Source organism: Gossypium raimondii, chromosome 8 (genome assembly GCF_025698545.1).
Source record: "Gossypium raimondii isolate GPD5lz chromosome 8, ASM2569854v1, whole genome shotgun sequence".
Classification (NCBI taxonomy): Eukaryota; Viridiplantae; Streptophyta; class Magnoliopsida; order Malvales; family Malvaceae; genus Gossypium; species Gossypium raimondii.
In genome coordinates this window covers 55,424,736-55,436,762 of record NC_068572.1, presented here as the reverse complement: position 1 = coordinate 55,436,762, position 12,027 = coordinate 55,424,736, and the positions used below count along the sequence as shown (strand labels likewise).

General features: G+C 29.2%; 1 protein-coding gene across 1 annotated transcript; it reads right to left on the bottom strand.

Annotated features, from left to right (window-relative positions):
• Nucleotides 1-2,266: 2,266 nt before the first annotated feature.
• Nucleotides 2,267-4,107, bottom strand: LOC105792273 (chlorophyllase-1). The gene is given in 3 exon segments (XM_012620767.2): nt 2,267-2,880; nt 2,883-3,159; nt 3,781-4,107. Coding segments are annotated over 3 exon segments (945 nt in total). The 5' UTR covers nt 4,054-4,107; the 3' UTR covers nt 2,267-2,485.
• Nucleotides 4,108-12,027: the final 7,920 nt, after the last annotated feature.

Below are 12,027 nucleotides of genomic sequence, written 5' to 3'. Positions count from 1 at the left end.
AATCAAATCAAAATTTGGAGAATGAAATAATTACAAAAAAAAAATAAAATGAATTTCAATTAACGCATCGATTCAAATAGCATAACGAAATTCGCGATTAATCTATACTTTTCTCTTTTCTTATGTTTTCCTTTGGTCGTCTTAATTTTCAAATTTGCAGTCGTTTGTTTTTTCGAAGGAAATGTGAACTTGGTATTTTTTAACCCTAAAACAGAGGAGATTTCGGTTAGGAAAAAGAAAATGATGATCATCATCATCTCTCAAAAACGACTCTCTTTTTCTTTTCTCTCCCTCTCTCTTTTTCTCTGGTGTTTTTTTGGACGGCCACTTCGCGCCTTTTTTCTCGCCATATATATCTTTCTTCTCTGCAGCCTTTCTTTTTTTAATTTCCCCAATTAATTAATTAATTAAGGCTTATTCATTTATTTATTTTTAATATCTATAATAATATGCGTAAATTACTCAGAAATCAAAAATAAAATAAAATATATTTATAAAAAGAAAATATTTGCTACTAGAATTTTTAAGCTTCACGAATCACGAGCCAAGTAAATAGGGTGAAGTCGAAAATTCTTTTAAACAATAAAATTAAATTGTAATTTTACCATAATAAAATTATAATTTTATCATTTTAATAGCTTATATCTTTATAATTTTTAAAAGACTAAATTAATTTTTATCATTTTAAGGGATCAAAATATAATTTTATCTTTATTAATTTAAAATTTTAAAATTTTAAAGAGCTTAAATAAAAAAATTCCAATTTAATAGATAAAGGCCCCTAGTTACATCGCTGCAAACAGGGTTAGGCATTGACAAGTATTCTAAAATATAGTAAAATATTAAAAAGTATAATATTAAAAACAATTAAAAAATACATGTGGCAATTTTTTTAAGATGATTTTTGAATAAACAAATATATTACTAGTGTAATAAATATTAACCCTCATGAAAAATATTAAGTGTTTTTGTACACGGTGGAACCTTTTAACTCCACAAGTAGAGTTATGTTGTTTTTAAGAAATTAATATTTTAAGAACTAGAGTGGTCGGTCATACCATTGGTTCCTAGTTTGATCGGTTAGATTAAAAATTTTAAAAATTAATTTCTTATCCAATCAATTCAATACCATTCTCCGATTGATACCCTAATCGATACTTGATTCAAATTTTTAAATTTTATATAGTGGTTATAAATGATAATTTTAATAGGACATGTAAAAATGGATAGAGCATGTAAATTGTAATGTTTATATTTATTTGCATTGTTAATATTTTAAAATTAAAAATATATATTTTATAATTTTTAGTAAAGTTTGAAAATACCATAAGCAAGGTATAGTGGTAACACATACTAGTTTAAAATGTAATAAAATAATAAAATTTAAGTTTTTTTTTCTAAATAAGACACCTTGTTTATGGAATTAGTTTTTTTTACTACAACAGCAAAGTTAGAAAATTATTTTAAAGAGATGAAAGATGAATTATAAAATTATTAAGAAATAAAGTACAATTTTACTATTATATTAACTTAAAATTTTCTAAAACTTAAAGGGTCTAATCGACAAATTTATCATTTTTTTGAAAGCTAATTGTCTTCGCCCATGAGGGCATCAAATGTTAACACTAAATATGAATATGTAATAATTTCAAGCATAGTTTTTGCATGAGAAGAATATATGAAAATAAACGAATAATATAATTTTTGGCTCTTGGACAACTGGATTCACTTTGACATTTATATTTTGGCATTTTAACTTAACAATTACGTTCATTTTGATTCCTAAATTTAAAAATATAAAATTTTAACAATGTAATACTCAGAGATTATGTCACATTAGCACTTGAAAATTAAAAAATATATATATAAAATTTTAGCTGATAGCATGGTAAATTTTAGAGTTTCACATATAATGTTCTAATAATCAAATCAATGCTTGAACCAGTTAGACCACTAGTTTCGGATTCAATTGGTTTGATCAATTCAATCGATTCAACTCTTTTGTTTGGACTAGTATACCAATCGATTCTTAGTCCAATCGGTCTGACCAACCAATTCAATCATGTTCTAAAAATACTGATCATATCATCAAATATTGACGAAATTCAAATTCACGTACCAAAATAGATCTAATTGTTAAATTCAAGTATCAAAATGAACAAAAAAATGTGCAAGTAGTAAAGTAATGCTAACATAAGTTTATCTTAAAATCGTTAATTTCAACTCATCATGCTTATATGCTATTTTTTTAATGTTTGAAGGAATATTTTTTTAAAATTCACATAAACATTTTAATTGAAAGGAATACCATTTGTAGCATTGTAAAAGTAGATAAAATAAATTACACCAAATTAAAGTATAGCGTTGTGGTTTAAAGAGATTAAATCACTAATTCGAGTACGATAGAGGGACCAAAATCATATTTTGACCAATATTTATTCTATCATACATAAAATCTTACACATGCCCAAATCCAAGTTCCGCCTTAAGAAGCATCGAACTGAACTTGATCAAGTACCACGGGAGCAACGTCAGGTTCGTTCACTATAGTATTAAAATCCACTTCATTATCTTGAAAATAGTAATTCAGAAACGCAATGACGATACCACCGATGCATCGCCTCAAGGGATCTCGAGGACCTTTCCCGTTTACGCACATAGAATCCGCCAATTTCCCGATAACTCCTGACAGATCGTCATTTAACATATCCATGTGACCATAATTTTTGGCAGTAAAATGAGCTCGTGGGGGCTTGGACTCGTTGAAAAACTCCTCGTGGTTATACTTCTTAGGAGCGCAAGGGCATGATATCAAGCCCTTGGACTCGGAACCTAAGCCAGTACCGATGACGGTAATCGGAAATGGGATGTCGAAAGATTGGGTTCGTAGGTTAAGATGTGGGGGGTAGTAGTGCCGAAATTGTTGCCAGCAACAGGGTCAATGCCAATTAGTGCGGAAAATTTTTGGATCGGGTCACCGTATCCGAGTGCAAGCGCAAATGCTGTTTTCCCACCCCTACTGTGGCCTGAAAGAACAACAGTTTTTAGGTTTGGTTCAATATTTTCAGGGAGTACAGACTGAAGGCCTAATTGTAACCAATTTGCCACTTGTGCTGCACTTTCAACCTCTCTAATTCCCTTAGGAGGCAATATATACAGCTGAAAAACCAAATCAACAACACTGTTAAAAGAAATATATATATTATAGGGTAAATACGTTCCAAGTCACTGTACTCCTTTATATTTAAAATTTAATCCCTTTATTTTTTAAATTTCAAAATGGAAAGTTCAATGGTTAATATAATTAATTTTTTTCATTAAACTGAGGTTCATTATCTCGTTTTTCTTTTTTGGTCCAAGTTTAGAAAGAGTACAAAAGTTTAAAGTATATTTTGACTTATATTATATTTAAGTATATGCAAAATTCTAACCCAAATTCAAAAATTCAACCGATTGAACAAAATGGTTATTTTTACTTTAGACCCTCTTAAAGTTTTTAATTAAATTTAATCCTTTTAGCACAAAATTTGTATGTTTACCACAACAATTTATATTTATACCTCAACCAAAATTTTTTGGTTTCGCAATACCATAGTCATTAGCAACCCAAACACGATCAACCCAAAATGATTTGAATAAAAATAACTTAAAATTATCCAAGCCCTAAACTCGAAAATCATCGAATCCTAGATGACCCGGAAAAAAAAAACAGTCTAAACTAAAACTTACTTAAACCTGAATCAATACAAATTCAAAATTTATAGAGAGAGAAGGGAGTACCTGAGGAGCGACAAGAATGAAACCATGGGAAGATATGTGGTTGAGGAGGTCAGTGTAGTAGATGTTGCGAAGCATGAAGCCAGGGAAGAACAAGATGACAGGGTAGGTGCCTTCATCGGAAGGTGTGACGATCAACAATGGCTTTGGAGGTGGAGATTGGGTTGTTGAACTTGATGATGAATCCACGGATATGGTTTGTGTCTGGTATTTTCCGGCGAGGAAAACCGGCAACACTGTTGATGAAACAGGCTTCGTTTCCAATATCTGTGCCATGGTGGTACTTATTTTATCACAACTTGGGATACGAAAATTAAGTAATAGGTTCCGTATTTATACTCTGATTTTCGTGTCCGGATCTGTAATCTTTTTTATAAGGATATAGGAAAACTAAAAATTAGTTATTTATTTTTGTCGGACTCATTTTATATTTTAGTTATTTATATTTGAAATATTACGTTTTAATCACTTACGTTATCATTTTGTTACGAAGTGATCACTCTATCGTTAAAATTCATTACCTCCCTAATTCAGTTCTATATGGCAGTCCAAATGAGTTTTAAATGCCAACTTGGACGTCCAGTTGTTGGGATGAAAATAGATTATTAATTAAATAAATTTAATTTGGACTGTGATGTAGGACATCCAAGTTAGCATTTAAAACTCATTTGAATTATCACGTAGGACCGCCGTTAGGGAGGAAACAGAGCTTAGCAGTAGAGTGACCACTTCGTAATAAAACGGTAACTTAAGTAACTAAAACCTAACATTTCAAACATAATGACTAGAATGTAATTTGAGACAAATAAAAGTGACTATTTTTATAGTTTACCCATATTTTAAAAAATAAGAGACAATTGAGTATTTTTTTTGGGGAAGTGATATTGTCACTTCAAGATGATACGATATTCTTTTAATTTCTTATTTTAAGAAAAATTAGAACACTTATTTTAACGGTGATTCCTTGATGTGGCTTTGTAGATTAAAAATCATTAAATTATTAGAAAAAAGTATATTTTAGTCATTTAATTTTAAAAAATTATAAAATAGTCATTAAATTAGTCGAAGGTTTTCATTTAAGTCACTGAGCTATTTGAAAGTTTTCATTTAAATTATTGAGCTATTAAGTTTTTTTTTAAAGCCTGACTTGTAAGTTCCAAGCGACAATTCGACGATCGATATGATGGAACAGTACCTGTCAACAAGTAGGAGAACATACATTAGATCCAAATCAATTTGACAACCAATGCCAGAGATTGAAAAAGAAAGTTGTTTGGATTTTGATTCACAGATTCATGGCATTCAAAATTGGTTCATGAAAAAAGCTTGAACTGTACAAATAAGATAAATGGAATATTTTGATTGGTGCAAACGATGCAAATAGATAATATCATATTTTAAATGAAAAACTTTCGAATAATTCAATAATCATTTAACTTCTTGAAATTAAATGATCAAAACGTAAACTTATTAATAATTTAATGATCTTAAATGTATTTTATCCTTGTTATTTTTAAATAAGTGACATGTGCCACTTAGATAGTAAATATGTCATTTGAGTTAGTAATATCACTATTAAAGTAAAACTGCCCTAATTTTTTTAATAATCTTATTATAATTTTTATCATATCTATTTTTTTGACACAATATTTAAAATTACCCATTGTTCATCCTCAACCCATAAACAGAATGATAATGCGTTTCAACGCACTCGAACTCATATCCTCTTACATTAACAATGATGTCCATACCAATCGAATTAAGACTGAATCAATAAAAATAATTTAATGTTATATTCTTTTTTTCATAAATGTTTATCTCAAATGTTATCATTAAAAGAAACTCAGATTTGCTACAATGGAATTAAAATTTTATTTTCAATAGTTATGGTTAGTTTAGAAGAGAGTATAATTTCGAATTTTAAAAATAATATTATTAAATAAAATTCTAAATTTAAAATATATCTTAAAACCAACATAAATAATATAAATATATATTAGTACAAATAAATACATATGATTTGTTTGTCTTTTATCATTCATGATTTCTTTGCCCAATAATCCATTGAGGGTGTCAACTGAAATTTTAGATACAATTTTTTATTAATATATTAATAATTCAATAAATTATTTTTATAATTTTATAATATAAAATATATAAATAACACGATAGTAGAATTCACCTTCTCCAAGATGATAAGAAATTAATGTTCACCAATCATTCCATTTCCTTCATAAAATGCGAGCTGGCGGAGCCGTCTAATTCAATTAAATCGCATGCAAAATAAACCTAAGTGGCGGCCATGGCTAAAAAACAAATCCACGAGAAAAATAAGCTCAGCACTAAATATTCAACAACCATCAATTTAGGGTGAGCAAAATTCGATTCGACTCGAAAAAATCAAAAAAAATTCGAATTTCGAGTTAAACGAATCGAGTTATTCGAGTTAATCGAGTTATTCGAATCAACTCGAATTTTTTTTTCGAATTTCGAGTTCGAATCGAGTTGAGTTTTCGAATTCGAATAACTCGAATAATTCGAATAATTCGAATATCAAACTATAATATTTTACAGTTTTACCCTAAACTCTCAAACTTTTTTACTTTTCCCTCAAAACTTTTACTCCTTCCCACTTTTCCCCCAAAACTTTTACTCCCCTCCCCTCCCAACCCCCAATCTACTCAAAATACATTTCCTACCAAAATTTTACTCTTCCATTCATTTTTTTTCAAAATTTTACTCTCAAAAACCCTCAAAACTTTTTATTTTCCCCCAAAATTTTTACTCCCTCCCACTTTTCCCCTAAAATTTTTATTCTCTTCCCATCCCACCTCCCATCTACCCCAAACCCTCCCCCCTCCAATTTTTTTAATATTTTCCTCCAAAATTTTACTCCCCTATTTACTTTCCTCAAACTTTTATTCCCCAAAACTTTTATTTTCCCCTAAACTTTTACTTCTCACCCTTTACTCTCAAATAAAAATCAAAATTATCCAAAAAATCACTAAACATAAATAGTAATAATTTTATTTATATATACTATTTATATTATTAAATTAAATTTTACATTTTATATTATTTATATTATTGAATTGTTTAGTCATATTGAATATTTATATTAAAATTGAATTCTTAATTATGCCATAAAATATTCGTGTTAAAATTTTATATTGGTATCAATTTCAAATTTTATTTTTAAAATAAATTTTATTAAAAATCATATTTTTATATTTAATATATTTTTAATTCCAAAATACATAGTGACAAGAATCCAAGATAATTGAAACAACTAAGCAAACAAATAAGCTAACCAAGATATAAAAATTAATAAATAAATTATGAGGTGATGAAAGTTAATAAAAATTTGATTAAGGTGGACAAATTTTATTATGATGGGTGACAATGGTTACAAGGACCTAAAATTATTTTTAAAATTTAACTCGAACAAATATATTCGATTCGATTCGATTCGAATTCCATCTCACTCGACTCGATTCGAGAAAACTTCAAATAAAGTTAGGATGATAAAATGAGATTCGAAAACTCGATTAACTCGAAAATTTTCGATTCGATTCGATTCGATTCGATCGAATGCTCACCCCTACATCAATTTGTCTTTTTGTACCGAAAAAAACAACAACCATCAATTTGTAGCATTAACTATAAGGGGAAAAAACCAAGTCGATCACATGGTTTCTGCCAAATGGTCCCATGAAAAAAAAAATAACGTTCTACAAGGTGATAGTATTTCATTTCCGTTTATAGAATACATTTTATGACCAATTACTTATCTATTTGGAGACTACTCATGACAAGAGCAAGAGCGAGAGAAATGTTTTTACAATTTATGAAATATTTTTCCGACTTTGCCTTTTACTGGGGGATTGATCACTGTTATTGACGGTGAATCACTACACCAAAATAGACTTTTAGCGGCCTTTTTTTAGGCCTTTAGCGCCACTAAAAGTATTTGCGGCGCTTCCACAAGCGCCGCAAAAAATGCCGCTATTGACAACGTCGCTAACATTTGCGGCGTTTATAGAAATACACGCCGCTAAAGGTCATGTTCTTTAGCGGCGCTTTTCCTACAAACGCCGCTAAAGGTCATGTTCTTTAGCGGCGCTATTCCCACAAACGCCGATAAATGTCATGTTCTTTCGCGGCGTTTTTCCCACAAACGCCGCTATTGTTTGGTGACCTTTAGCGGTGCTTTTCCAACAAACGCCGCTATTGTTTGGTGACCTTTAGCGGCGCTTTTTCTAAAAACGCCACTAATTTTGGGATTTTTGTAAAATAAAATTTTTCATATTTTCAGCCCTCATGTAGCAACAAATCAAAAGCAACCCAATCTAAACCAGCCAAAAGCAATAAATCTATATAATTATTTCAAATTAAACGAAAAAAATAATATTAATATCAATAAATCAAATATAAATCATATTATTTTTACAAAAATGTTAAAAGTTAAAATGATAAAAATATTTATACAATATACTATGACGGCGGATGTTGCGACTGCTGAAACATCTTCATCATTTTCTGAAGCTGCTATTGGAGCTCGTCGTACATTCTGCTCTGCTCTGCTTCCCTCGCTGCCGCCTCTGCTTCCCTCGCTGCCGCCTCTGCTTTAATTAAAACTCCCTTCTAAAAATCAAAATCAAAATTAATAATTAAACTATAAAGCTAAGATATAACCATACAAAAAATTAAACAATTGGACATTTTTTTAAGAAAACTAATTAGGGAAACATAGGAATAAATACCTTATATTTCCTCAATTTCGAAGCAAATCTTGGAAAAAAAAAAGACAGAAGTACATTACTACCGAAAAAACAGAAGTAAGAAAAACAAAACAGATGGCAACAGAAGTAAATTTCGCTAATAAACAGAAGACAAAAGTGAACAACAACTACAGACTAAATGCGAAAGCAGCATGCGCAAACAAGTTCACATGAACAAATATTAGAGCTATAGCCATTCGGGCCTACAATGCAACAAGGCAACAAGGCAACAAGGCCTTCATGAGGGTGCCACTGTTTCAGCTAAGGATCTCAAAGCAACAAGGCAACATAGAAACTACAACCTAAATGCAAAATTTAGGAACAAGTAAATAAGGAATTCTTTTATTTTTTAAATAAAAATTTATAAATAGTGAGATTTTAACTTGAAAATATCTTTAAACCAAAACCATAATTTTAATAATGATTTCTCAAAATTTTAACTTAAAAATATCTTTAAACCATAATTTTATTAGTTATTATAACATATATGCTCAAAGAACCATATTCAAACTAGAAGAGCTCCCTTAAGGGGGCAAGGCCGGTTTTACAAGTAACACTACTGCTACCTTTTTTCCATTCAAGATAGAAGACCTCTAGCTAACTAAAGAAATACCTAATCAAGCTTTTTTATAAGAATTCTTAGCCATAGAAAAGCAAAGAACCACATTTAATTGCAGTCGTCTAAGTATAATATTAAGGTGAAGATAACCCCAGTTGCTTTTGTCTTTAAGCTGAATTGCAGTCCGTGAAGTTTGATACTGCTTTACAAGAGTTAAATCAAATAGTAGCAGAATAATGAGTTCCCCCACAGCATAGGATAGCAATGTCAAATAAGATGTGGCTAGATATTCATGCATTTGCAGAATGACAAGGCATTTGCAGACATGGCATGAATTATAGCGATTAAAAGACAAGGCATGAATTATAGCAGAATGACAAATTGGAAGACAATGCATTTGCAGACATGCAATATGAAGGATTTATCTCATAAAGTCATGCTTTATAGCAATTAAAGATGGTGCTCAAGAAATATGCCAGTGTAATGAAACTTTTGAGAAATCATGGATACCACAAATCCAACATATCGGAACCCTAAATCCCAGTGTAATTAGCTTCAATACATTGTTGAATTAGTTTAATCGGAACCCTAAATCCCAAATAGCTAGGACTGAAACAAAACCCTAAAAATTTAATCGACCATTGATAGAAACGGATTACCTGGGACACAAATCTCGCAGCTTTGCCCAACAATCGTGCAAAGATCGATTCCAACCTTGCTTCGTTTCTGTTGATTGTTGAGATAACCTCTGCTTTTTTTTTCTTCCTATTTTTCTTTGAAATTTTCTTCCCTTTTGATTCGCTATTTCTCTACTAACCTCTCTTCAGTTTCCCTCTTTCTCAATTTGGTAAAGGACGACACTAAAAGATTTAAGTTAAATGTCCTCTTAAGAAACGGTGCCGTTTAAGGTAATTTTAATTCACATTTGCGGCGTTTTGAGAACAAACGCCGCTATTGCATTAACATTTGCGGCATTTTAATAAAAAAACGCCACTAAATTTCAAGTACAGAAAGAAACGGCGCCGTTTTATTAAAATATAAGGCAATTTTCTGGCGTTTTTCCAAAAAACGCCACAAAATATTAAAACATCCTTGCGGCGTTTATAATAAAACGCCACTAAAATATTTCATTCTTCATTTGAAACGGTGCCGTTTTGCCAAAGTTTAAATATAATTTACGGCATTTTTTAGAAAAACGTCACAACTAAAATTTAATCCCTAAACTGAAACGACGCTGTATCGAAAAATGCAATAAATATTTGTGGCGTTTTTGCTAAAAACGCCAGTAATAAATTTAAATTCTCCTATCTAAACGGTGCCGTTTTTTGCTAAAATTTGAATAAATTTTATTTATTTATTTATTTATTGTATCTTTCATTTAAATTTTACATAAATAATTATTAAAATTTTAAGTAATATTTAAAAGTATTTGACACATGTATAAATTTTAGTTTTTATTTCATTTAATTTTTTATTTTATTTTTTCTTATATTTTGGTCCTATACAAATTAAATAATTAATTACCTATATATATATATCCATATCAAAATATGAAATGGTTAGGGTTAAATATTTTAAATATACAAGTATTAATTAATTGTATCATTTAACAAGTCTCAAATTATAAACCTTAAACCTAAATTAACCAATCAATCTATATGCATAAAGTGATCATCTATCTATTATATATCTCTTAAATAATATAAACTATACTGTAATTTCAATATATCAAATTTATTATTATCTATTTTAGAAATATATAAGAACATATTTAATATAAAAATTAATAAAACTAATTAATCTAAACTTAAACCCTAACCTCACCGTTAAAACCCTAAACCCCAAATCCCTAACCCCTAACCCTTAAATCCACCTAACCCTTAAAGCATAACCCCTAACTCCTAAATCCCCCTAACCCCTAAAGCATAACCCCTAACCCCTAAACCTTAAATCCCAAACCCTAAATCCACACCCCTACTCCTTAAAATACCATCCAAAAAAATCCCTAAATCTTTAATAATCATAAAATATAGTTACAATCTATTAAACAATATTTAATAGTTAAAAATTTTGTATAAAGTAGCAATAATCAATATTATCAATATAGTTAAAACGGCGTCGTTTAAGGTAATTTTAAATTTGCGGCGTTTTAATAAAAAACGCCACTAAAATTTCAAGTACAGAAAGAAACAGCGCCATTTTATTAAAATATAAATTTTAGTTTTTTTTATTTGATTTATATTTTTTATTTTATTTTTTCTTATATTTTGGTCCAATCCAATTTAAATAATTAATTACTTGTATATATATATTATCCATATCAAAAATATGAAATGGTTAGGGTTAAATGTTTTAAATATACAAGTATTAATTAATTGTATCATTTAACAAGTCTCAAATTATGAACCTTAAACCCTAAATTAACCAATCAATCTACATGCATAAAGTGATCATCTATCTATTATATATCTCTTAAATAATATAAACTATACTCATAATTTCAATATATTAAATTTATTATTATCTATTTTAGAAATATATAAGAACATATTTAATATAAAAATTAATAAAACTAATTAATCTAAACTTAAACTCTAACCTGACCGTTGAAACCCTAAACCCCTAACCCCTAAATCCCCCTAACCCCTAAATTCCCCTAACCCCTAAAGCATAGCCCCTAACTCTTAAATCCCCTCTAACCCTTAAATCATAACCCCTAACCCTTAAACCTTAAATCTCAAACCCTAAATCCATACCCGGCCTACTCGATCCCTAAAATACCATCCAAAAAAATCCCTAAATCTTTAATAATCATAAAATTTAGTTAAAATCGATTAAACAATAATTAATAGTTAAAAATTTTGTATAAATTGGTGTTTTATATTCTTATAAAATTTATTCTATTTTTAT